This window comes from Pseudorasbora parva, chromosome 15 (genome assembly GCF_024679245.1).
Source record: "Pseudorasbora parva isolate DD20220531a chromosome 15, ASM2467924v1, whole genome shotgun sequence".
NCBI lineage: Eukaryota > Metazoa > Chordata > Actinopteri > Cypriniformes > Gobionidae > Pseudorasbora > Pseudorasbora parva.
In genome coordinates, this window is record NC_090186.1 from 41,322,937 (window position 1) to 41,346,345 (window position 23,409).

The 23,409-nt window shown below is 39.2% G+C and overlaps 1 protein-coding gene and 10 non-coding genes across 11 annotated transcripts; 1 reads left to right on the top strand and 10 right to left on the bottom strand.

Moving 5' to 3' along the window:
• Positions 1 to 82: 82 nt before the first annotated feature.
• On the bottom strand, positions 83 to 20,121 carry mgst3a (microsomal glutathione S-transferase 3a). Its single transcript, XM_067418743.1, has 7 exons — positions 20,044 to 20,121; positions 3,315 to 3,354; positions 2,681 to 2,805; positions 973 to 1,046; positions 653 to 710; positions 503 to 575; positions 83 to 389 (listed from the first exon to the last, which is right to left on the bottom strand). The coding sequence occupies exons 3-7, from the start codon at positions 2,795 to 2,797 to the stop codon at positions 259 to 261; spliced, it is 453 nt and encodes a 150-aa protein (XP_067274844.1). The 5' UTR covers positions 2,798 to 2,805; positions 3,315 to 3,354; positions 20,044 to 20,121; the 3' UTR covers positions 83 to 258.
• On the bottom strand, positions 4,182 to 4,296 carry LOC137042099 (U5 spliceosomal RNA). Its single transcript, XR_010898218.1, has one exon. It is a non-coding gene; the product is annotated as a U5 spliceosomal RNA (small nuclear RNA).
• On the bottom strand, positions 5,019 to 5,134 carry LOC137042225 (U5 spliceosomal RNA). Its single transcript, XR_010898337.1, has one exon. It is a non-coding gene; the product is annotated as a U5 spliceosomal RNA (small nuclear RNA).
• On the bottom strand, positions 7,528 to 7,643 carry LOC137042098 (U5 spliceosomal RNA). Its single transcript, XR_010898217.1, has one exon. It is a non-coding gene; the product is annotated as a U5 spliceosomal RNA (small nuclear RNA).
• On the bottom strand, positions 14,217 to 14,331 carry LOC137042095 (U5 spliceosomal RNA). The gene has a single exon (XR_010898215.1). It is a non-coding gene; the product is annotated as a U5 spliceosomal RNA (small nuclear RNA).
• LOC137042110 (U5 spliceosomal RNA) lies at positions 15,319 to 15,432 on the bottom strand. The gene has a single exon (XR_010898228.1). It is a non-coding gene; the product is annotated as a U5 spliceosomal RNA (small nuclear RNA).
• Positions 16,146 to 16,261, bottom strand: LOC137042097 (U5 spliceosomal RNA). Its single transcript, XR_010898216.1, has one exon. It is a non-coding gene; the product is annotated as a U5 spliceosomal RNA (small nuclear RNA).
• Positions 17,686 to 17,757, bottom strand: trnad-guc (transfer RNA aspartic acid (anticodon GUC)). Its single transcript has one exon. It is a non-coding gene; the product is annotated as a tRNA-Asp (tRNA).
• Positions 18,240 to 18,311, bottom strand: trnad-guc (transfer RNA aspartic acid (anticodon GUC)). Its single transcript has one exon. It is a non-coding gene; the product is annotated as a tRNA-Asp (tRNA).
• trnad-guc (transfer RNA aspartic acid (anticodon GUC)) lies at positions 18,799 to 18,870 on the bottom strand. The gene has a single exon. It is a non-coding gene; the product is annotated as a tRNA-Asp (tRNA).
• On the top strand, positions 18,982 to 19,053 carry trnad-guc (transfer RNA aspartic acid (anticodon GUC)). Its single transcript has one exon. It is a non-coding gene; the product is annotated as a tRNA-Asp (tRNA).
• Positions 20,122 to 23,409: the final 3,288 nt, after the last annotated feature.

Below are 23,409 nucleotides of genomic sequence, written 5' to 3' on the forward strand. Positions count from 1 at the left end.
AAGTATCAATGATATTAAAATACTGATGTGCAATCTCCACTTGGCTATTCACATAATTTCACTATACATTATGACAAAAATGTAACTAAATTGAAATTGTTTATTTAAAACACAACGTTACACACAGATAATTCCCAGAGGTCTTACAGTGTAGTCGGTAAAGTCTCTCTCCTACTCTTTCTGCTTTTCAAATTTTACATAACTTTTTTTTATAGAATGTAAAATTACAGTAGAATTGAATTGCAAACATGATATCCACTATTTAAAACACATTGGCCATTTTAGCCCAGGTCCCCATCCGAGCAGCGTTCTCCCGGTGTTCACCGTGCACAGGAACAGACCCAGCAAAGCAAGCATCCCGAAAGACCCACGCCGGCGCTTCTCAGGCTCTGACGGGACACAACACAACACACAAACTCATTTCACGAACTGGGTTCATAATCGTAATTGGTTTTGCACCTTCACAGAACTGATGTGATCTGTGTAGATTAAAGACACTTACTTCCAGAAGAGTAACCTTTAGCGTAAACCACCCGACTGACAATCCAGATCATTCCCAACACGCTGGCCAGGCGCTGACAAACACAACAAACAGTTCATCTCTCAGTCTGCACGGGATTATAATGTTAATAAAGCTTGAATCTATACTCACTGGATGCTGAATCCCACCCACAGACAAATGAAAAAGGAATGGAGACAAGACTTCAACACTGTAAGAATACGGCACGCATATAAATGATGCATGCTTTTTTTTTTTTTTTATAATAATAATTACGATGACAAAATAGCATTAATAAAACATCAGAAAACAACTTCACAACATTCACTTCTCGATCAAATGTAAATAAATAAGCTGATATTTAATTATTGTAAAAGAAAATATAATATTTAGCAGTAATATATCTGCTGTGAACAGACTATAATGTATACTGAGAATATTTACATATTATTTTCTGAGTAATGCATGCATACGTGTTCTGATGCGCTCGCTGGATGCAGTTGAATCTGTCACCAGTGTCTGGATCATCACTGTACATTGTGGGATACTAGAAAATAAAAAGCATACTTTCTTCATAGGGCAAACTTAATTACACCAAAAACCTTCAAGGAAAAATATTAGGCTACTTTTGTGCTCTAAAAAAGGGGTTCGAACGGAAAAGGGTCCTAACGAACCACTGAACTAAAGTATATATTTATAGAAGATTTTTGTGTTTGAATATAAATTATAATTAAGAATCAAATATGTAATCAAAATATGTAAAACTCTTAAAATCAAGAGTGCACTCTTAATAATTAGGATTCCAAAAGGGTTGCAATGATCCAAAGAACCACCTTTAACTCAATTGTGAGTTTATCTCTGAGATTGCCAGTTTACACCGATGAGCCAAATGCCTAATATGCTGCTGGTGGTCCTCCGCATCTCGCCAAAACAGTGCCGTCCTGCCCAAGTATGGACTCTACAAGAGCTCTGAATGTGTCCTGCTGTCTCTGGCACCAAGACGTCAGCAGCAGATTCTTCAAGTCCTGTAGGTTGTGAGGTGGAGTCGCCGTGGATTGAACTTGTTGCTCCAGCACATACCACAGATGATCAACTGGACTGAGATCTGGGGAATTTGGAGGCCAGGGCAACTCCATGAACTCTGCATCACGTTTCTCAAACCATTCCTGAACAGTGTGAACATTGTCCAGAGAGTCACACTCCATCTAACGGCTTCTCGTCACTCCACAGTTCATCCTGATGCCATCCCTTTTCCAGGCTAAAGGTGCACACAAGCACGGGCGTCCACGTGATGTAAAAGAGAACCAGATGACCTTCTTTCACTGCACTAAGGTCCAGTTTTGATACTTGTGTGCCCATTGTTTGGTGCTTTCGATGGTGGACTAGGGTCATCATGGGCACACTGATTGGTCTGCGGCTACGCAACAGATGTACCGTGTGTTGTGACACATTCGTCCCACAGACCTTCTGTTGGCTCGAGCCAGACGGGATAGCATTTCGTCTTTATCCTCGCTGAAGTGAGCCACAATATGATCGCAAAGGGACAAACAAGCGTACATGACACACAAGCATATTCAAGCAAAAGCCAGCATGTATTAGTTCTCAGCTCGTCTTGTGTTTTGAATAATGACGTGGACTGAGCGCGCTCTTCTCACCATCAATAGTAGAAAGGCCCCATACTTGCTGATTGGCTGCAAGTTTGTTATTGCACTCAGACCGAGTCCATTTTGTAAAATGGTTTTGAAATAACACTTACCCCACCATTAATGAACCCAACACCCGTCGCTGGTTTTCCTCCTCAGACACAGTTGGTAAATTCTCACTACTGTTGGGGGGGTTACATACTCTGACCAGTTGCCTTGCATAATGATTTGACACCTAGTCACTCAGATCTTTATTCCTGCCAGTTTCTCCTGCATCCAACACGTTGACTACAGGAACTGATTGTTTGCTTTATCCAAACTAGATCTTACAATGGCCTTGATAGGAGATGATCAGCTATATTCACTTCACCTTGACTGGTCATAATGTTTTGGCTCAATGTACATCCCCCTCATATAAACTTGCAATTGTGAGGAAAGGTCATAATGCGAGATAAAAAGTTGCAGTTAGCTTTTATATTTTTTTTATTTTGTTGCAGAAACAAGCTTCCATAGTAATAATTAGTGTCTGTTATGTTACCTGGACGTTGTATTTAACCCGAGCCTTCACCACGGCACGAGACAGATGAGCCATCAGGAGAAACGATGCCGATCCGGTTAGCGCCACATAACCGTATTCTTTAGACAAAACCACCATCTTCAAGACTGAGGAGAGAACAGAAACATCACAGGATCTAAAGGACGCTGTCGGTGACCACATACATAGAAAACATACTAGAAAATATGTAAATACAAATATATTTACTTTTGTTGCTGTTTACAGACAGACAATGTGCTCTGTCTGTGATAGTACAGTAACCTCAAAGTGGACTTTAGCTGCTATCAAATTCATAACATGAAATTTCTACTCAGTCAAGGTCATAAGTAGTTGCAATAAAGTTAAATTCAAGTCATTCTAATAGTTCCAGATTTCTGTAAATTAAGCACACATGCAGGAACAGGTACATTTGCTGCACACCCACAACAGTGTAGCAAAAGACATGTATCCAAGTCAATAATCCTGTTAATCCTATAATCCAAACACTGGTGCATTATTCTGATTTGTTCACATTATTATATTCACATACAATCACATATTTTTACATAGAATCTATGCAATATAATACTTTCAATCAAGAAGGTATTTAAAGGCATTTGCGCTTTGATTGTGTTACCTGCTCTGTGCGTCTGTGCTGGTTATCTGGAGGGCGGCGGCTGCAGGACAAAGATCACTCATGTTATTACTACTAATGTGACACTTTATGGGTAAAAGGTCAGCTTCCACAAGTCCCATCCAGTCTTCCTTTAAGAATACACGCATTTAAAAAGCTTTTTGATGTTTTTGTCAAATATGTAATATAAAATATATTTTTAAATGTACATATATAAATACTGGCCGTGCTTTGTGTATGCATGTATATATGAATGATTAAAAATTCCTATGTCTTTTCATGCTCTAATCTTGAATGAAGAGGCATCTCATTCAGTGCATTTACTTATTGCATTAAGCGCCACGTCAGCAGCAGGGCTATGGCAAAAACAAAAGTAAAAAAAGTTGTATAATTAACAAAAATTATAATTAGCCATTAAGAAACAATAAGACAAAATACTCAAATACATTCAGGTGACAATTATATTAGTTGTCTATTTACATTCAAAACAGTGCAGTCAAGCAAAATATTATAACTTAAAGAACTTTAAAGTTGTGTCCCAAATGACGCACTTTACACTATGCACTTATTTTAAAAAGTATAAAGTTATATTTTCAGTCATTTGACAGTCTGATAGCCCCTCCCCTTCCGCTATGACAGTTGTGTGCACGAAGTCCAACAATCTAATAAAATGCAAATACAATTAAAAACAATTACAATTGTACCAATACAAAATACAATTAAATGCACTTATTTTATGTTTCAGGAGTTTCGAGTGGCTTTGTGTAACTTAATGTCCCATTTACAGTAAAAATCAGAATAAATTAATGCGATGTTTATAGTATATGATGATAATGTCAAAACAATCTGTCATTTGAAACACAATTACGAACTCCACCGATAGGCAGAGTATCAAAAAATTAGTTTATACTCATTGTGTTCCTCCCCACGGAAATCTTTAGTAAAAGGCGAAAGATTTATACGATCTGAAGAGAAACATGAGTGTACTGAAGAGCTCTGGAGCACCAGCAGGGACCCGAGAATAAGAAACACACTTCACGAGAACGGTTGGGACCTGACGGACACCGTCTGTTCAACATTTAACCGAGATTATTAGATGAATGACCTGACAGACAGTAATGTATCTATTTTATAATAATGTGGCTACCACTTGGCCTTCTCTTTTTTATTTTAAACGGGATTTCAAGATTAAAACAAAAAGAAAGAAAACAAAAAGAAAAACACACTATGATCCCTGTTAAACTGACACAGACCAAAAGAGGGCGTCCTTCCTTCCATCAGTGAGTGGAACACAAAGAAACAACCAAACAGAAAGTCATGGATAGACATTTATAAGCACAGCATACATTCTCGTTTCTTTATTGTGTGTTGAGATAAAAACAGCTAAATATAATTCGCAATTGGAGGGAATCAAACACCAACCTAAGACCATGTTCACGTTACACTAAAGACGAAACTGCCATCCTGAAACAGAACACAGGACTTGTACTTTCAGTGCAGTCCATTTTTTTAGTCTTGCAGTCACTTCCAGAACTAGAAATCACATAATCCAGCGCATTGCGCAGCACGACATTTTAAATACGATCGCAGGAGATAAATCTATTACATGGACATACTTTAATAACTGCAAACGTAACACGCACAAATACTACTAAAAGTAACTTAATGACGCGATAATAAAGAGATCTGATATTAACAGTGTTAGGAAGCCACGCCGTTAAGCAGGGCATCAAAAAATTAGTTTATACTCATTGTGTTCCTTCCCACGGAAATCTTTAGTAAAAGGCGAAAGATTTATACGATCTGAAGAGAAACATGAGTGTACTGAAGACATCTAGAGCACCAGCAGGGACCCGAGAATAAGAAACACACTTCACGAGAACGGTTGGGACCTGACGGACACCGTCTGTTCAACATTTAACCGAGATTATTAGTTGTAAGAGTTGATATAGTGCCTTTATATTATAATAAAGAGACCATTGATCTTGTGCAAGTGATTTATTTTATTTTAAAAGTGATTAAAAAAAACCCCGCAAACTTTATGATCCCTCTTAATCTGACACAGACCAAAAGAGGGCGTCCTTCCTTCAGTGAGTGGAACAGGAACACGTTCTTCAAACGTTCTAGTTCTTCTTTGAATATAACGAAACCACCAAACTGAAAGAGATGAGCACTTTTGGAGAAGTAATGGACGCAGACATTTATGAGCATGGAATAACTTCATGGTTCTTTATTCTGTATGTTGAGAAAAAGAAAAGAAAGATATAATCAGGGCCGCCGCTTGTGGTGACAAATAAAGGGGCCCACTACTATACTCACGGGGTACACTCCTTCAATAAATCACACGGAAATGCGGCACACTGCATGTTAACTGCTAAATTGTAAATACGAGCATGCAAAGTTGTAGTTCTGTCGTAAATTAAGTCATCATGAAATAACCACAAAGCCTTTGCATGCATTTTTTGTAGCCTATTTTTTATGCATGCGTCACTAAAATATGCTGCATGTGAGATCACAATATAAGGCACAAACTGTTATGTATTATTTTTTAATGGGCAAATATATTCAAGCATTGTGCATTTGTACATGACAGGCCCTTATTTTGTTAATTTATAAAATACAAACAAAAATGGGTCCTATTTAAATGCATAAAATAGGCCTATTGTACATTCTATCATTTATGTGCTGCATGTTGACTTCCGCCACTTATTCACATTCTTGCACAAGGGGCTTTAAAAGATAACACTTTTTGTTACCTTTACCAAGTTTATTTTAGGCATGAACTGTTGGAATTATTTATCTTGGCAAAGTTAAACAGCACTAGGTAACTTTTCAACCTTCATAATATATTTTCAAGACTCTTGTGATGATTCATGATGATACAATAAGTTGAATAACACATCTGCCATAGCCTGACGGGGTCTGTATCATTTTTAATCGTACTTTTAAACTTCGGGTTTCGGGTAGTAACCCGAGAACAAAACAAACTACAAAATTCGACTGCTTTACAGCATATCTGTGGCAAGCAGCGAGGCGAGGGACCGTGAGAGCGGGCCGGTGGCGAGTGATAATGAGCGCCAGCTGCGCAACACACCGGTCTCGTCTCACCACGGCAGAGTGATGGGAGTATAAAAGGAGGAGCAAAGACAGTGGAAGACAAGAGAGGACCAGGCCTGCATTTTATGTTTTGTTTATGTTCTATTATGTGTGTGCGGGCATTCGTCCGTGAGGGGCTGCCCGTGGTTTACTTTCGTTTTGTTTATTATTTGAATGAAAAAATGTTGAATGTTCGCTGGTTCCCGCTCCCTTCCTTCCCCTCTACGAACTTTATTACATTGGTGCCGAAGCCCGGGAGGAAGGAGGGGCACGCTGTCGAAGAGCCCTCGCTGCTGAGGGTGATCGCGGTGCTGAGGAGTTCGGGCAGCGCGGATGGAGAAGGACCGCGAGTGGCTGCCCGAGGCGGTGGTGCTGGGGCAAGTGGAGACCGGTGGGACGGAGAGCACGCTGCTGTGCCCCTGGGTGGGTGGTGGCCATCCTGGAGGGAGAGGAGGAGTCACTGGCGTTCGTCGTGGGCCGGAGCCTGCTGCTGTCCGCCATGATGGGGAGGAACAGGGAGCATAAGGGCTCACTGCCGACTGTCCTAATCGGAGCCGCCGCCAGGGGGCGGAGAAGGATCGGGCCGTCCAGCATCAATCACATGGCTCCGCATGTGTAGTTGTAGCTAGTACTGATCTTTTCATAAATGTGATGCCTAAATTACCTAGTTTCACTGTACATGCATGCAAAATTTTATATTGATCATACTTGCTGTTGAGGGGAAGGAAAAATTAGTCATTGTCTCAGTAATTTTAATCCTCAAGGTACAATGCAACACGATCTGTAAAGAACTTTAAAATACCAGTAGCCAACACATTCAAGGGAAAATGCTAAACGTGTGTCCTGATGGCGTGAGCAGGTTATTAATCATTATTTTTGCGCGAGCGGTTTGAGTATTTATCCATCCAGCAAAACTCTCCTGTGCATTCAATGATGTCCCCAAACTACTGCGCATTCGTATACGACGTCATCGAATTGTGAATGAAACCACCGCGCATCCAGTACGTGTTGGATCTGATCCAGTACATCATCGTGCTTCAGGCTGCAGCAAGGACTTCTTAAAATGTAGGGGGACCTTTGGTCAATTATTTATTTGCTCTTACATTATACCGCATTAGGAAGCCCCACAGCTAAGCAGGGCATCTAAAAATTAGTTTATACTCATTGTGTTCCTCCCCACGGAAATCTTTAGTAAAAGGCGAAAGATTTATACGATCTGAAGAGAAACATGAGTGTACTGAAGACATCTGGAGCACCAGCAGGGACCCGAGAATAAGAAACACACTTCACGAGAACGGTTGGGACCTGACGGACACCGTCTGTTCAACATTTAACCGAGATTATTAGATGAATGACTGGATAGGCAGTAACTTTTAAATATGCTAATAACGTGACTTATCCGGTCTTTGTTTTATTTTAAAATGTGATTTCTAGATATAAAACACACACACACACAGTTGAGGCTGCTCCTAGAACAGACCAATCAGAGTTAAGGCTGCTCCTAGAACAGAACCAATCAGAGTTAAGGCTGCTCCTAGAACAGAACCAATCAGAGCTGAGGCTGCTCCAAGACCAGAACCAATCAGAGTTGAGGCTGCTCCAAGAACAGAACAGAACCAATCAGAGCTGAGGCTGCTCCGAGACCAGAACAGAACCAATCAGAGTGGAGGCTGCTCCGAGACCAGAACAGAACCAATCAGAGTTGAGGCTGCTCCGAGACCAGTACAGAACCAAACAGAGTTGAGGCTGCTCTGAGACCAGAACCAATAAGAGTTGAGGCTGCTCCGAGACCAGAACCAATCAGAGTTGAGGCTGCTCCTAGACCAGAACAGAACCAGAGTTGAGGCTGCTCCGAGACCAGTACAGAACCAAACAGAGTTGAGGCTGCTCTGAGACCAGTACAGAACCAAACAGAGTTGAGGCTGCTCCGAGACCAGAACCAATAAGAGTTGAGGCTGCTCCGAGACCAGAACCGAACCAATCAGAGCTGAGGCTGCTCTGAGACCAGAACAGAACCAATCAGAGTTGAGGCTGCTCTGAGACCAGTACAGAACCAATAAGAGTTGAGGCTGCTCCGAGACCAGAACCAGAGTTGAGGCTGCTCCGAGACCAGAACAGAACCAATAAGAGTTGAGGCTGCTCCGAGACCAGAACAGAACCAGAGTTGAGGCTGCTCCGAGACCAGAACAGAACCAGAGTTGAGGCTGCTCCGAGACCAGAACAGAACCAGAGTTGAGGCTGCTCCGAGACCAGAACAGAACCAGAGTTGAGGCTGCTCCGAGACCAGAACAGAACCAGAGTTGAGGCTGCTCCGAGACCAGAACAGAACCAGAGTTGAGGCTGCTCCGAGACCAGAACAGAACCAGAGTTGAGGCTGCTCCGAGACCAGAACAGAACCAGAGTTGAGGCTGCTCCGAGACCAGAACAGAACCAATAAGAGTTGAGGCTGCTCCGAGACCAGAACAGAACCAGAGTTGAGGCTGCTCCGAGACCAGAACAGAACCAATAAGAGTTGAGGCTGCTCCGAGACCAGAACAGAACCAGAGTTGAGGCTGCTCCGAGACCAGAACAGAACCAGAGTTGAGGCTGCTCCGAGACCAGAACAGAACCAGAGTTGAGGCTGCTCCGAGACCAGAACAGAACCAGAGTTGAGGCTGCTCCGAGACCAGAACAGAACCAGAGTTGAGGCTGCTCCGAGACCAGAACAGAACCAGAGTTGAGGCTGCTCCGAGACCAGAACAGAACCAGAGTTGAGGCTGCTCCGAGACCAGAACAGAACCAGAGTTGAGGCTGCTCCGAGACCAGAACAGAACCAGAGTTGAGGCTGCTCCGAGACCAGAACCAATATTCTGTTCTACTCTGAGGCCAGAACCAATCAGAGTTGAGGCTGCTCCGAGATCCAGAATAGAACCAATAAGAGTTGAAGCTACTCCGAGACCAGAACCAATCAGAGTCAGTGATGTGTGGGTTGATCCAAAAATAAGCGGGGGCCTGCGGTTACGAGTCATCCAAAAATATTTGTAATGATATTCGGGTCGCGGCCGGTCGGGTCGTTTGAAATAAAGATGCCAATTAAACCGTTGTAATTTATAGTAGACAAATAATAGACACAATTTTCTATGAAATCCGTTGGCCAGGAGGATCCTCTGCATTCCAGCATCAGTGCAGCGCATTCAGCTCCGCAGGTCGAGTCAGAGGCGAGAAGAAACGGCTCAACCCAGAGACGGCTGATTCAATATTATTTCTACACAGCCAAGGAAAGCTAAAAATAAGTAGGCTAATCTTCTGTTTAGGCCACCAACGGCACTTATAGCCCTTTTAACCCCTTTTCTGTCACGGGAAAAAATGCCCGATGGCGATATCCCAACAAGCTGAACTGAGCAATGCCATTTTACCATTTTAATAGGCTACTTTTAAACGCATATAACGTTAGCTCAGTATTTCAGTTATATGTATTTTCTGAGAGGGGGCAGGATTTTTGTTGGGAAAGTAGTGGGAGAGAGGCACACTTCGATTAGACTGGATAAACACATGGAGCATCTTAAAGCCGCACTTGGCTACTTTTGCTCTCGGGGTCCCCCTACAGTTTGGAAAAAATAATGTCCTCAACTACTGTCGTAAGAGCTGTCATCTTACAACAGGGGATGCCATCGCGCGTGCATTTGTTGACATGACAACCCTGATAGCCCTGAACTAGTGATGCGTAGGTCGTCTCATAACCTGCGGACCCCGTATGTCTATTTAATGGTCGCGGATGCGCGGCGGGTTGTAAAAATATATACAGTGGTGCGGGCCAAATAACTTCATAAAAGTGGCGCCGCGGGTAAAAACAGTTCATACATAACATAAAACAGTTCCCCTGAACACTGCAAGAGGAGTTCAGAGTTCTTCTGGCGTCGCGTGTGAAATGTCTTCATCCCAGGTAACGTTACAGTCAGTGGCATGTTTCAGCATGTCATATGAATATAATTTCATGGGTTTTATTTTTTTTCAAACGCCAATTTATCCTGATGCTCACATTTACAAGCCAGCGTCATTTAGTAGTCTATTGGTTACCGTTTTACAGAATCTATATGATACTTCAGTTCAATGTTTGAGTGGTAGCTCACCGTAACAAGCAGGACAGCATCGGTCGGCCACGCCTCCTTCAGCTCACGCCGACGAGCAAACGCTGGTCACATGTTGATCCTCGTCCTGCCTTTAATCCCATCACTTTTTCGGTTCCTCTTATTGCTTTCCTCCAACAAAACCTTTTCTTTCTTATTTGTCTCTGCTGCTTTGGACATGACTATATTATCCGACAAACAAAGTTGGGCTCGTGCGTCCGAATTTAAGAAAGTGTGGGTGTCGGTGGAAGTGACGTATAAGCCGTAAAGCTGTCGAATTTTGTAGTTCTTTTTGTTCTCGGGTTACTACCCGAAAGTTTAAAAGTACGATTAAAAACGATACAGACCCCATCAGGCTATGGAAGACGTGTCATTCAACCTATTGCAAGTCGATTTATCATCACAAGAGTCTTAAAAAATATATTATGAAGGTTGAAAAGTTACCTAGTGCTACTTTAATTGTTAAAGGGGGGGTGAAATGCTGTTTCATGCATACTGAGCTTTTTACACCTTTAAAGACTTGGATTCCCATCCTAAACATAGACAAAGTTTCAAAAACTAATGTTGGACGTTTGATGGAGTATTTCTGTGTTAAAAATACTCCTTCCGGTTTCTCACAAGTTTCGGCGAGTTTTTTTCGAGTATGGGTCTACTTGACGTTAAATAGAGCGGAAGGTCCTTGTATGGGCTGTACGGGCTCTTCTCCCGGTAGGGTGCGGGCGCGCGTGACTAGAGCGAGAGAGAGGAAATGCACGCTGTAAACAGTCTCTCAGGTGCAGATCCAGTCATCCGTGAACACTTATGACGCGCCGCGCTCCACTTTATTCCTATGGGTGACGTCGAGCGACTTCAACGCTTCAGCACAGCATTCCGGGAAGGCAGCGCTGCATTTGAACCGATTTGAACGCAGAAATGACGGGAAGCTTCAAGGCATCGCTTCAATCGCGTCGCAAAGTGGATTTCCACGGTCACTGCTGTCACAGGACTTCACCATATCATACCAAAGAAGTGTGTTTTTGACAGAGCGGTCCTACTTTGGAAGATGCCGGTGAGTAAATCAACTTCAAATGTCTCTGCTATTGGCTACCGTCGCATGAGTAAACATCAGTAAACGATACGATCGCGTGCTTCGTCATTCAAATGCGCTAACGGTTACTCCATTGTTGTTCTGTATAACGTTACACTATTCTGACTCTGACGTGCAAAACCATTTTGCTTGCTACCTCTAAGGTCCAGTCACATACAATAGTCCATAAACCGAATCATGTCCTCATAAACTGCACAAAAAGGCCCCTAAATACAGTACATACCACAGAGACGGACATCCTGATGTTGCCGTTTCTCCTGTTCAATTTATTTCAGCCTCAGATTTGATTGTGGATCATTATCTGTATTAGCTGAGATAGATGGGTTTCTCCACGCTTGAGGACGTCACCGCTTTGCGCGCTTGTCATTCTTTAGCTCCGCCCACACGATACGCCTCCAGGCGCTCGGTTTTTTCCGGAAAGACTCGGTACAGCCCATATTTCTTTTATAAATATGATAAAACTAAAGACTTTTCGGAGATATGAAGGATGCAATACTACTCTATAGGTACTCAAGATTGACATGAGATTGACTGAAACTGAGTGTTTCACCCCCCCTTTAAGAAAATGAAATTAAATAAATTGACGCTATGATGAATATTTACTACTTTCTGGTCGGGTACAATATTTTATTTTATTTTTTTGCGGTCGGGTTAGTTGAAAACCAAAAACACATTTTACACACAGATATATTAAAGGGGTGGTTCCGTGTTTTTTTTCTAGGCTTGGTTGTGATTATGGGGCACAGTATAACATGTCTTAATATTTCTTCTCTTTTTTTTACGCCGTATTTCTCTTATATTTGACCTTTATTCCACACCGCTGTCTCGACCATAGACAGTAAAAGAAATGGACTGAGCGATCCCATTGACGTCAACAGCGAAATAATGAAGTCAACCTAGGGGCGCTCACTTCCTGATGGCTGAGTGAACTGCGCAGGCTCAGACTGAGCTTGAGGACGTAGATGTGACGTGAGCCTCCTGTCTGACAGCTGTAGGTCTTCTAGTAGATGTGGAAAGTGAAATCTGAATCACGTTATATTTTCTCCCGTTGCTTTTGGCTCACTATGGGCTTCTCCCCATTCTTCCCCCTTGACTTTATCAGACTTTATGTCTCCATGTCCCCCCGACTGTCTCATAGACAGTAAAAGATCGCCTGCGAGCGTCTCCTCAGGTCTATACGGTAATTTCTCAACTGTGCGACAGGGTCGCGTTGGTTATGACGCAATCGTTAGCCTATTTTTTTACAAAAACAGCTTCTGCGGGGCGATAGTGTAAGATACAAGGTAATGGAGCCTTTTATGCATTGTCGTGTTTCTTTAGAAATAAACAATGGACAAATTGAGTCTTTAAACGCCTCTGATGTAAAGTTATTCACTGTCAAAGTGACTCAAAAATGAATGGGAGTCAATGGGATGCTAACAGCAGGTGATGGCTTGGTTAGCAATGGCAGCCCCTAGGGGTGGAACGCTTTCCGAGCGCTAGATTACCCCCTTGGTCTCGACTGTTCTTTGAACGGCTCGTTTGCTTCCTGCTTCTATGAGTTTCATGTATTTTTATTGGATGAAGTGCCACGCCCCTTGAGACACCCCTCGCTGCAGCCTGTAGCACGATGACGTAGCTGGATCAGATCCAACACGTACTGGATGGTGAATCATAATGGCAATGTCATAGCCTACCGATCTCTGGGTTAATTCATAATGTGTATGCGCTAGTCTTAATGTATGATCATTATTGTATATAGATGATGTTCTAAACGGTGTAGTACTGATAAATGGTATTAAGTAATTATTGATGAATAAATCATCTTTTCATAAATGTAATGCTTAAATTATCCTAGTTTCGCTGTACATGCATGCTAAACAGCTTTAATTAAGAAGTTTTATTTATATAGCGCCTTTCCGTAGCTCAAATTAACATTTTAATGGATTCTGATCATACTTGCTGTTGAGGGGAAGGAAAAATGAGTCATTGTCTCTGTCATTTTAATCCTCAAGGTACAATGCAACACGACCTGTAAAGAACTTTAAAATAACACTAGCCAACACATTTAAGGGAAAATGCAAAACGTGTGTCCTGATGGCGTGAGCAGGTTATTAATCATTATTTTTGCGCGAGCGGTTTGAGTATTTATCCATCCAGCAAAACTCTCCTGTGCATTCAATGATGTCCCCAAAAATGTACTGCGCATGCTATACGTCATCGAATTGTGAATGAAACCACCGCGCATGCGCGTCCAGTACGTGTTGGATCTGATCCAGTACGTCGTCATGCTACAGGCTAAAGCAAGGACTTCTTGCGCCCCTTACCATTACGGGCAGAAGTCACATCTGCGGAGACTAGCGAGGGTTTATGATGTCATCAACCCAGGAAGAAGCTTGTTGTAGTCCAAACCAGCCATTTTTGTAGACAATAAACTGCCATAACTTTAAAAGACAATATCTCCGTTTGCATTGAACTTTCAGCGCTGTAACTTTGCAGACACTGGTTATGCTCAAGCAGCAACATTACACACTAACTAAAGTTAAAAAAGGGAAATTGCATGCAAACCCCCCTTTAAACTATGAGTAGACTCTCTTCCAGTTATAGAGTTGTTCTTCCTTTATGAAGCATTAAGAAACCCTGCTGTTAAGCAGGGCATCAAAAAATTAGTTTATACTCATTGTGTTCCTCCCCACGGAAATCTTTAGTAAAAGGCGAAAGATTTATACGATCTGAAGAGAAACATGAGTGTACTGAAGAGCTCTGAAGCACCAGCAGGGACCCGAGAATAAGAAACACACTTCACGAGAACGGTTGGAACATAGGGTTGCCAAGTTTTCACAAAACCCACCCAACTGCAACTTTAAATGATTTGTTTTTTTTGGGGGGGTATCCAGGTAAAAAAAAAAAAAAGTATTCAGGGGGGTAAAATATATATATATAAACACACACATACACACACATTTTCCCAGGGTTCCCTGCTAAAATGAGCATTACCGGCGCTAAATATAACATAATTGGGGTCACTTCAACCCGAGGACATGGAAAACAGCCCACGGCAATGGTGTTAAAGTAGCCCAATTCACGGGAAAATCGCAGACTTGGCAACACGTCTTTTTAACATTGTTGTCTTCTTCTGCTAAAAAAACAAAACAACACAAAACAAAAAAAAGTCTAGATAATAAATACTAATTCTTAAGTGAGTGGAACATAAATGAAACGTAGGCTACTAATTATTTTTAGAAATTAATTAAAGCACCAAACTGTAAGGATAGACAGACATTTATGAACGTGCCATCGCCCTGGTTTCACAGACAGCTCTTAAATTAAATCAGGATTAGGCCTTAGTTCAATCAGGACATTTAAGTAGCTTTTATAAACGTGCCCTAGAAAAACATTACTGGTGTGCATCTTGAGACAAAACTATGGTATGGCATTGACATATTTTAAGATACAGTATGTTGCTTTCAGCTCAAACATTCATTTTGGTCCCGGACTAGGTTTAGTGGTCGGGTATAACTACCCCGGGGGTAGTATATAGTTTTAGCCGGGGTTAAAAGTCGTTTCTTTATTGCGTGTGTTGAGAATAAAATAACTAAACGTAATTGCCCATTGAGCTCAAACCCTTAAGATCCAGCCCGACATAGTCACATAGTTATTCACACCCATCCTATCAAAATTAGCTATATCCAAATAAGATTTTTACTGCTGAGATTCTATTTTTAAACTTTAATGGGAAGCCCCACCGTTAGGCAGGGCATCAAAAATTAGTTCATACTCATTGTGTTCCTCCCCACGGAAATCTTTAGTAAAAGGCGAAAGATTTATACGATCTGAAGAGAAACATGAGTGTACTGAAGAGCTCTGGAGCACCAGCAGGGACCCGAGAATAAGAAACACACTTCACGAGAACGGTTGGGACCTGACGGACACCGTCTGTTCAACATTTAACCGAGATTATTAGATGAATGACCTGACAGACAGTAATGTATCTATTTTATAATAATGTGGCTACCACTCGGTCTTCTCTTTTTTATTTTAAACGTGATTTCTAGATTAAAACTAAAAATAAAGAAAACGAAAAGAAAAACACACTATGATCCCTGTTAAACTGACACAGACCAAAAGAGGGCGTCCTTCCTTCCATCAGTGAGTGGAACACAAAGGACGAATGTAACGAAACAACAAACAGTCATGGATAGACATTAATGAGCACAGCATAACTTCTTGTTTCTTTATTGTGTGTTGAGATAAAAACAGCTTAATATAAATTCGCAATTGGAGGGAATCAAACACCAGCCTAAGAGCATGTTCACGTTACACTAAAGACGAAACTGCCATCCTGAAACAAAACACAGGACTTGTACTTTTCTGTGCAGTCACATTACCGCTTCCAAACAAGATCCGAGCAAGGTTATTTAACCACACGATCGCAAAATATTAAACAATAAATCACTAACACCACACAAAATAAAATGAGTAAATACTCTCAATTCACCCGCATCGTTCCACAACACCACGACTACAATCACATTTTTAAAGTTCTGATATTTAACAGCATTAGGAAGCCCCGCCGTTAAGCAGGGCATCAAAAAATTAGTTTATACTCATTGTGTTCCTCCCCACGGAAATCTTTAGTAAAAGGCGAAAGATTTATACGATCTGAAGAGAAACATGAGTGTACTGAAGAGATCTAGAGCACCAGCAGGGACCCGAGAATAAGAAACACACTTCAGGAGAACGGTGATAAACACGACAGACGGAAACATTACACAAATGATGCAATAGCACGGCGTATTATAATGTTACAATGATTATGCAACTAAATTGTATTCCAAACAAGAGTGTATGGGTAAATATACAATTAAAAATACCTAGTGAAATGATTTGTACTCCATTGCATTGTGGGTAAGAGAGTTTACTTCCGGTTTCGTCATCGCTCAGGGAATCAGATCGCTTTACCATAGGCGAGTCTTATGTCATATTATTAGCGGCTCTGGCTTTACTCGAAAACACGTCTATATTTGCTGTAGAAAAGATTTTACACTTTAAAAAAACAAACAAAAAAACAACAACCGGTAGACACATTGGCCTATGGATAAAATATCTGCTAAATGAAATAATGGAAATACAAAATGCATACAAAATTATTTCTATGCAATAAACCTTGTAGCATTTCAGTCAATTCTATGAATTCATAGTAAAATAATCTAAACTAATATTTATTAAAGTATTAAAATAAGTATGTTTTATGTTTGACACTTGCTTGCCTTCATGAATGGGTCACTCAATTTAAGAATAAAGAAATTAAAAGGAAAAAAAGAAAAACATCTTAGTTTTATTAATTAATTAAATTGTTTTTGTAAACAAATATTTCAATTTACAATATTTAGAACGAACTGTTTTGAAGATCATGACAAAAAACTCAAATATGTCCAAACTTATAACTGGTTCACTAGTGTATGCTTGAGGTTAAATTGAAAAATAAATAAAAACATTATTCCTCCTCCCTGGGGGAATCGAACCCCGGCCTTTTCTAAGCTTAACTTTTCTGTTAAGCTTAACTTCCCTTAACTTTTCTCATTCATTCTCTATGGTAGTTCTTAACACTACGGATGCAATATATTTGTGACCACAAGTAGAATTCATGGCGCTGTGTCCCCTTTTCTGTGGCGTAGCGCGCAGTGTCATCGAGTGTCATCTATATCAATCTTTCTCCATATGAGAAGAGGCGAGCTTTACGATCGCATATTATTTACCAAAAAGGTCACAAAAAATGTCTTGTTCTACTTACCGAAAAATTACGTTTTTACCTCAGAGATCAGAGCAATAAACTGACAAACCAAGAAGTTAAGATTAATTATTTACTATTTTGGGAAAATAATGTGTTGTTGTTAACTGTTGTTGTTATTATTATCACCATCGTTATATGTTAATTGTTTTGAATGCTTTGTAAAGTTTTATATATAAATAAAAACATGATTCTGTTAGTAACAGAAATCCAAACTTTTGATAGAAAAGAGTTCTAATCTATTGTACTTATAACTGGTCCATTCGTGTATGTATTAGCTTGAGATCGAATTGAATAAATTATAAAAGTTTTTTTCTCCCCGTCGGGGAATCGAACCCCGGTCTTCCGCGTGACAGGCGGAGATACTGTCCACTATACTAACGAGGAGGACTGACTGTACAAAAAGAATGTGGGACTTTTAATATGACATTTCCGCGTTTCTCTGATTGATAAGTGTCACATTAAAGGCCTGTTATTTACCAAAATGTTCACAAAAAATGTCTTGTTCTACTTACCGAAAAATTACGTGGTTTATTTAACTAAATCGTTATGTAACTGGCCTATTGTTTTTTTTTATTTTTATTTTTTATCTCAGAGATCAGAGCAATAAGCTGACAAACCAAGAAGTTAAGATTAATTCTTTACTATTTTGGGAAAATACTGTGTTGTTGTTGTGATTATTATCACCATCGTTATATGTTAATTGTTTTGAATGCGTTGTAAAGTTTTATATATAAATAAAAACATGATTCTGTTAGCAACCGTAATCCAAACTTTTGATAGAAAATAGTTCTAATATATTGTACTTATATCTGGTCCATTCGTGTATGTATAAGCTTAAAATCGAATTGAAAAAATAAAAAAAGTTTCTCCCCGTCGGGGAATCGAACCCCGGTCTTCCGCGTGACAGGCGGAGATACTGTCCACTATACTAACGAGGAGAGGACTGACTAAACAAAAGGAATGTGGGACTTTTAATTTGACATTTCCGCGTTTCTCTGACTGATAAGTGTCACATTAAAGGCCTGTTATTTACCAAAATGTTCACAAAAAATGTCTTGTTCTACTTACCGAAAAATTACGTGGTTTATTTAACTAAATCGTTATGTAACTGGCCTATTGTTTTTTTTTATTTTTATTTTTTATCTCAGAGATCAGAGCAATAAGCTGACAAACCAAGAAGTTAAGATTAATTCTTTACTATTTTGGGAAAATACTGTGTTGTTGTTGTGATTATTATCACCATCGTTATATGTAAATTGTTTTGAATGCGTTGTAAAGTTTTATATATAAATAAAAACATGATTCTGTTAGCAACCGTAATCCAAACTTTTGATAGAAAATAGTTCTAATATATTGTACTTATATCTGGTCCATTCGTGTATGTATAAGCTTAAAATCGAATTGAAAAAATAATAAAAGTTTTTTCTCCCCGTCGGGGAATCGAACCCCGGTCTTCCGCGTGACAGGCGGAGATACTGTCCACTATACTAACGAGGAGGACTGACTAAACAAAAGGAATGTGGGACTTTTAATTTGACATTTCCGCGTTTCTCTGACTGATAAGAGTCACATTAAAGGTCCGTTTCCCGCAAGACACTTTCAGCTGTTTCCTCGTTAGTATAGTGGACAGTATCTCCGCCTGTCACGCGGAAGACCGGGGTTCGATTCCCCGACGGGGAGAAACATTTTTTTTAATGCCTAAACACAAATATTTAAATAGATTTTAATATTTTTAATTTTGTTCAAATTTGCCACGTGTGCTAAAATTACTGTTTGTTACTTCAACATTAGATCACCACCGACAACACTTGATAAGTTAATTCACAAATAAATAACATGCAATCTGTGTTCCGTGCATTCTGATATTAACTTACACAGTGTTAAGGTAACACTGCTCGAGAGGAAACGCCAGTCTTTAGACAACACGGGCTGGAAAAAACTCACAGAGGAACAAGTAGTGCGAACATAAAGTGTATTAATGCGTATGAGAGTCAAGAAACCGTAAAAATCACAATGCTTAAATTGTAAAGAAATACAATGCAAAGAGACTATCAATTAAATGTAATGAAATTATACAGATGAAAATAAGGGAAAACGCATTGTAATGACCAATCACATGTTTCTATCCAAATAATGCTGCCTCACAATGCACTGATGAGGAATCAGAAAAATAAAAAAGGGATACAGCCATTAAAATGAAAAATTGTGAGGAACAGCTTTGGGGTATATCAAGACATAAACCTTCATACGGATAGCCTATATAAAGATATCAATTAATGATTGCTAAAAACTACAGCATATAAAATGTAATTCAGCACAGCAGCCACATCACAAACACATCTCTACAGCGACACCTAGTGTTGATGGACGGTACGGCATCGACAGCCCAAACTGCGTTAAACACGATTATAGTAGGCTACATAAACAACGCCATCAAAAGTAAATATTATTGTTAATACAGACGGTGAATATTGATATGACATCAGAAAAACTTTTCACCCATCAACCATTTCAAGCGGCCTCGTTGAAGTAAGTTAACGTTAGGCCTATAGGCTATTACACTTACACAGGCCCTCGTGTTCAATAAAGTAGCCAAACAGCCTTTCCATTTCAATTCAGATATTAATTCCGACTCAAATTAGGATATCAATCCGTAAAACTGAGGCCTACCTTGTATCTTTCCATCATTCTTCCACACCTGCCACATGTTGTTCAGAAACTGCTGGAAAACTCCATCGTAAAGGTCCTTTATATGTGGTCTAATGAAGCCTGTAGCAAATTAATCGGCATAGTGTATGTCCTGTGATTTAAATGTTTTTACACAATTGTAAAATGATTTTTTTTTTTAGAAAGAAGTGAAATAAACAAAGCATAATAAAGAATAAAGAAAATATATAGAAATAAAAAAACAACAGGCGTTCAGCATAACTCCATCAGATTTACAAATCATGCACAGGACAAAAATAGCACTAATATTTGACATCGCACTATTATGACGTTACATTATTTAGCAGTTTTATGCTAATAAATAAAATACATGCATGAGCAGTTAAGGCCTAGCTATTAGGCCTAGCTAATATTACATTCTGAAGTAGATAGTTCTACGTGAAATCTGAATATGTTAATAGTCTAATCCAATCGTTTTCCTAGTGCTAAGTTCTTGCACACTAATTCAACCCAATAGTTCTCCTAAATACAATAATATCATATTTTTCCAGGTTCTGTGGGCACAATTCCATAATAAATAAAAATGCTATTTATTTATGCTCTTAAATATGGCACAATTGCTCTGTTTATATATAAACAGAGCAATTAATGGGACATGAAGAGATGTGGACATGAAGGAACTTTTTTGTGTATTAGCTTTTATTGTTATAATTTCAGTTTTCATTTCAAAAACATTTTTGTAGGCTAATTTTGATATGCTTTTAATATTTTGTTAATTTTTTAATTGCTTTTTAAAATATATATATTTGTATGTATAACCTATAATTTCTTTTTATTTGTTTTTTTATTTATTTGTTTTTGGTTAGTTTAGTTTTAGTGCTTCAACTTGTTGCCAGGTAATTCTTTATCTTTTGATTTATATTTAATGTTTTTTATTTAGTTATATTTTTAGTTGAGTTAACGACCACACACAGCAAGACAAAGTCAGTATTTTAGAATATTATTTCCTCTCCATACTTACATTTATTTTTAGGAATTCGGATAAAAAATTAAATTAAAAAAATCATATGCACTTCAAAACTGCTGGTAAAAATGGTCTGAGAACCTTGTCCTTGCCTTTTATATGGACCAGGATCAGTAACTCACAGGAAAAAAAAGGTACAGTGGAGGTACAATTTTGGGGACAAAACATATGACTGTACCTTTAAAGGTACACAACTATTACACTATTGTTTTCCTCTACTTAGAGCAGGGGTAGGAAAGTTTAGTCCTAGGGAGTCGCTGTCCTGCAGAGTTTGGTTCCAACCCTGAAAGACGTCTCTTATTGAGAATTAACAGAGGTTTAGATGTTGATGTTTTATTAAAAATGTTTGGTCACCATTATGGAGATCAATGTTTCCTTCAGTTGCGCAGTTTGACGCTTGGCTATCTATGTGAGTTTGTGGTATTTGTTACTGTCTTAACAAACACATAATCTGTTCAAATAAAAAGAAGCCATGAACAAAAATCATCATGAAAAAAAATGTCAATTGACTAAATTAATCACCAACAAAATGTTCTTGCCACATATCAATATACAAATGTATTCTAGAGGGGGGATTTTTCACACAGATATTAAGAATCAGCATATATCAGCATAGATCTCAACAAGGATGATCCTTAATGCTCCAATGCATGCTGGGAAGCAGGAGCCATGAGTTTTATACTGTGGTGGCTTAGAAGGGTTGGTACTAAACTCTGCAGGACATCAGCTCTCTGGGACCGAACTTGCCTACCCTGACTTAGAGATGCAAAAATATGGCCCCAGTGACGGCCACTTGCACCTTAAAAAGTACAATTTTGTACAAGCAAAGGTACAATCCGAACAGTGCTGCATTCTACTGTCTGCCAGTTACAAGTGAGGAAAACTCATCTTGCAGGATCAGGGCCAAAGGGCGTGAGGTAAGACATGGGTGGGCCGCCCGCAGTCGTGATTCCACTGCCGAAATCTTTTTCCATGCTGTGCCTCTGTGCACTGGACAGTGTGGGAAGACATGTGGGATGAAAGAGCGTTTGCTAAATGCCTCAACCACACAATGTTTAAAGTCTACGCAGGGATGTTTAGATACTTTTGGAAATCAAGTGAAAAAGGATGGAAAGTCTGCTATGAGAATTCAGACCCCTTTAGATAACAGATTAGCTAAACCTGCGTCTCTGGCCAGAAGATCATAGGGAAAATCTTCCATCTGACTCATTTCTTCATTGAAACCTTTTGGGAAAATAATTATAGGTCTCGTACAAAGTTCTCACTCTTAGCCTCTATATGTTTATCTCTACAGTCTTAGAAGAAACGGTTCTATATAGAACCTTAAAAGGTTATATTGGCGCTATGTATTTGGAACCCTTAAAAGGTTCTACACTCAAAAAAATGAACTTATGATGCTGTTCACTTTATTTAAGTAACTCATCTTGATTTAACACCATTATATCAGGTTTCTGGTTGAAATGTAATTGATTCATGTTATATTGACTTAAAACCATCACTCTTTGACATAACTTGTTTTTATTTTGAAATAAAATGTTTCAATCAAGTAACATAATCAAACAGGACATTCACTTCCCATCATGCTTTGCAAAGGGGCTTAATTTGATGAGTAATGTTTAAATAAAGTGATATTTTATACATTTCTAACAAGATGAGAAAATGGGGAGACTTTTTAATGTTTAATGTTTTGTTATGTTGGTATTTAAAAGTGTGTGTTATGTTAGTGTTTTTGGACGTTACCATTGTGGTGTAATTAAGAGCATGTGCTTGGGTTGAGGATCTGCTTAAAATTTTCAAGGATGATTTAATAATAAAAAACAGCTACTTTGGGCATGCTATGGATGTAACAAAACCATCTAGCCAATACAATTTTGTAAAAGTTGTAACAAATAGCATTTCACTAAATAAAAATCAATTAAACTGGACTACTTGTTTTGTTTTTTTATATTCATCTCAGATCAATTAAACTTAATAGTTTTGGACAAAATTAAGAATATTAACCTGATTGAACTAAATGGCATTGAATTAACTTTACGTAAAAAAATTAAGTTTACCGAAATGAACAATGTTAATTAAATTCAACATAATTACGTGTTGACATAAAAAAAATTAAGTAAATCCAACGTATCATTTTTTTGAGTGTATATACACCCCTTTTTAAGTGCCAAAGGGTTTTTTTCTTATCATTATAGAAACTTTTTAGTATAAAAGGTTCTTTAGAGTCAACTCCAGTTCTAGAACCTTTAAGGGGTTCCAAATACATACACTGTAAAAAAAAATGTTGGTTTTTGTTGGTTTAACTTAAAAAAGTAAGTAACCTGGTTGCCTTAAAAATTTTAGTTCAT

Excerpts from the sequence above, each read along its gene's own strand:
- mgst3a (XM_067418743.1), bottom strand. The coding sequence starts at position 2,797 with ATGGTGGTTTTGTCTAAAGAATACGGTTATGTGGCGCTAACCGGATCG. Across the intron at positions 1,047-2,680 it reads GGGTTAAATACAACGTCCAG|TATCCCACAATGTACAGTGA; the intron begins GTAACATAACAG and ends TTTATTTTCTAG. Across the intron at positions 390-502 it reads TAAAGGTTACTCTTCTGGAA|AGCCTGAGAAGCGCCGGCGT; the intron begins GTAAGTGTCTTT and ends GTGTCCCGTCAG.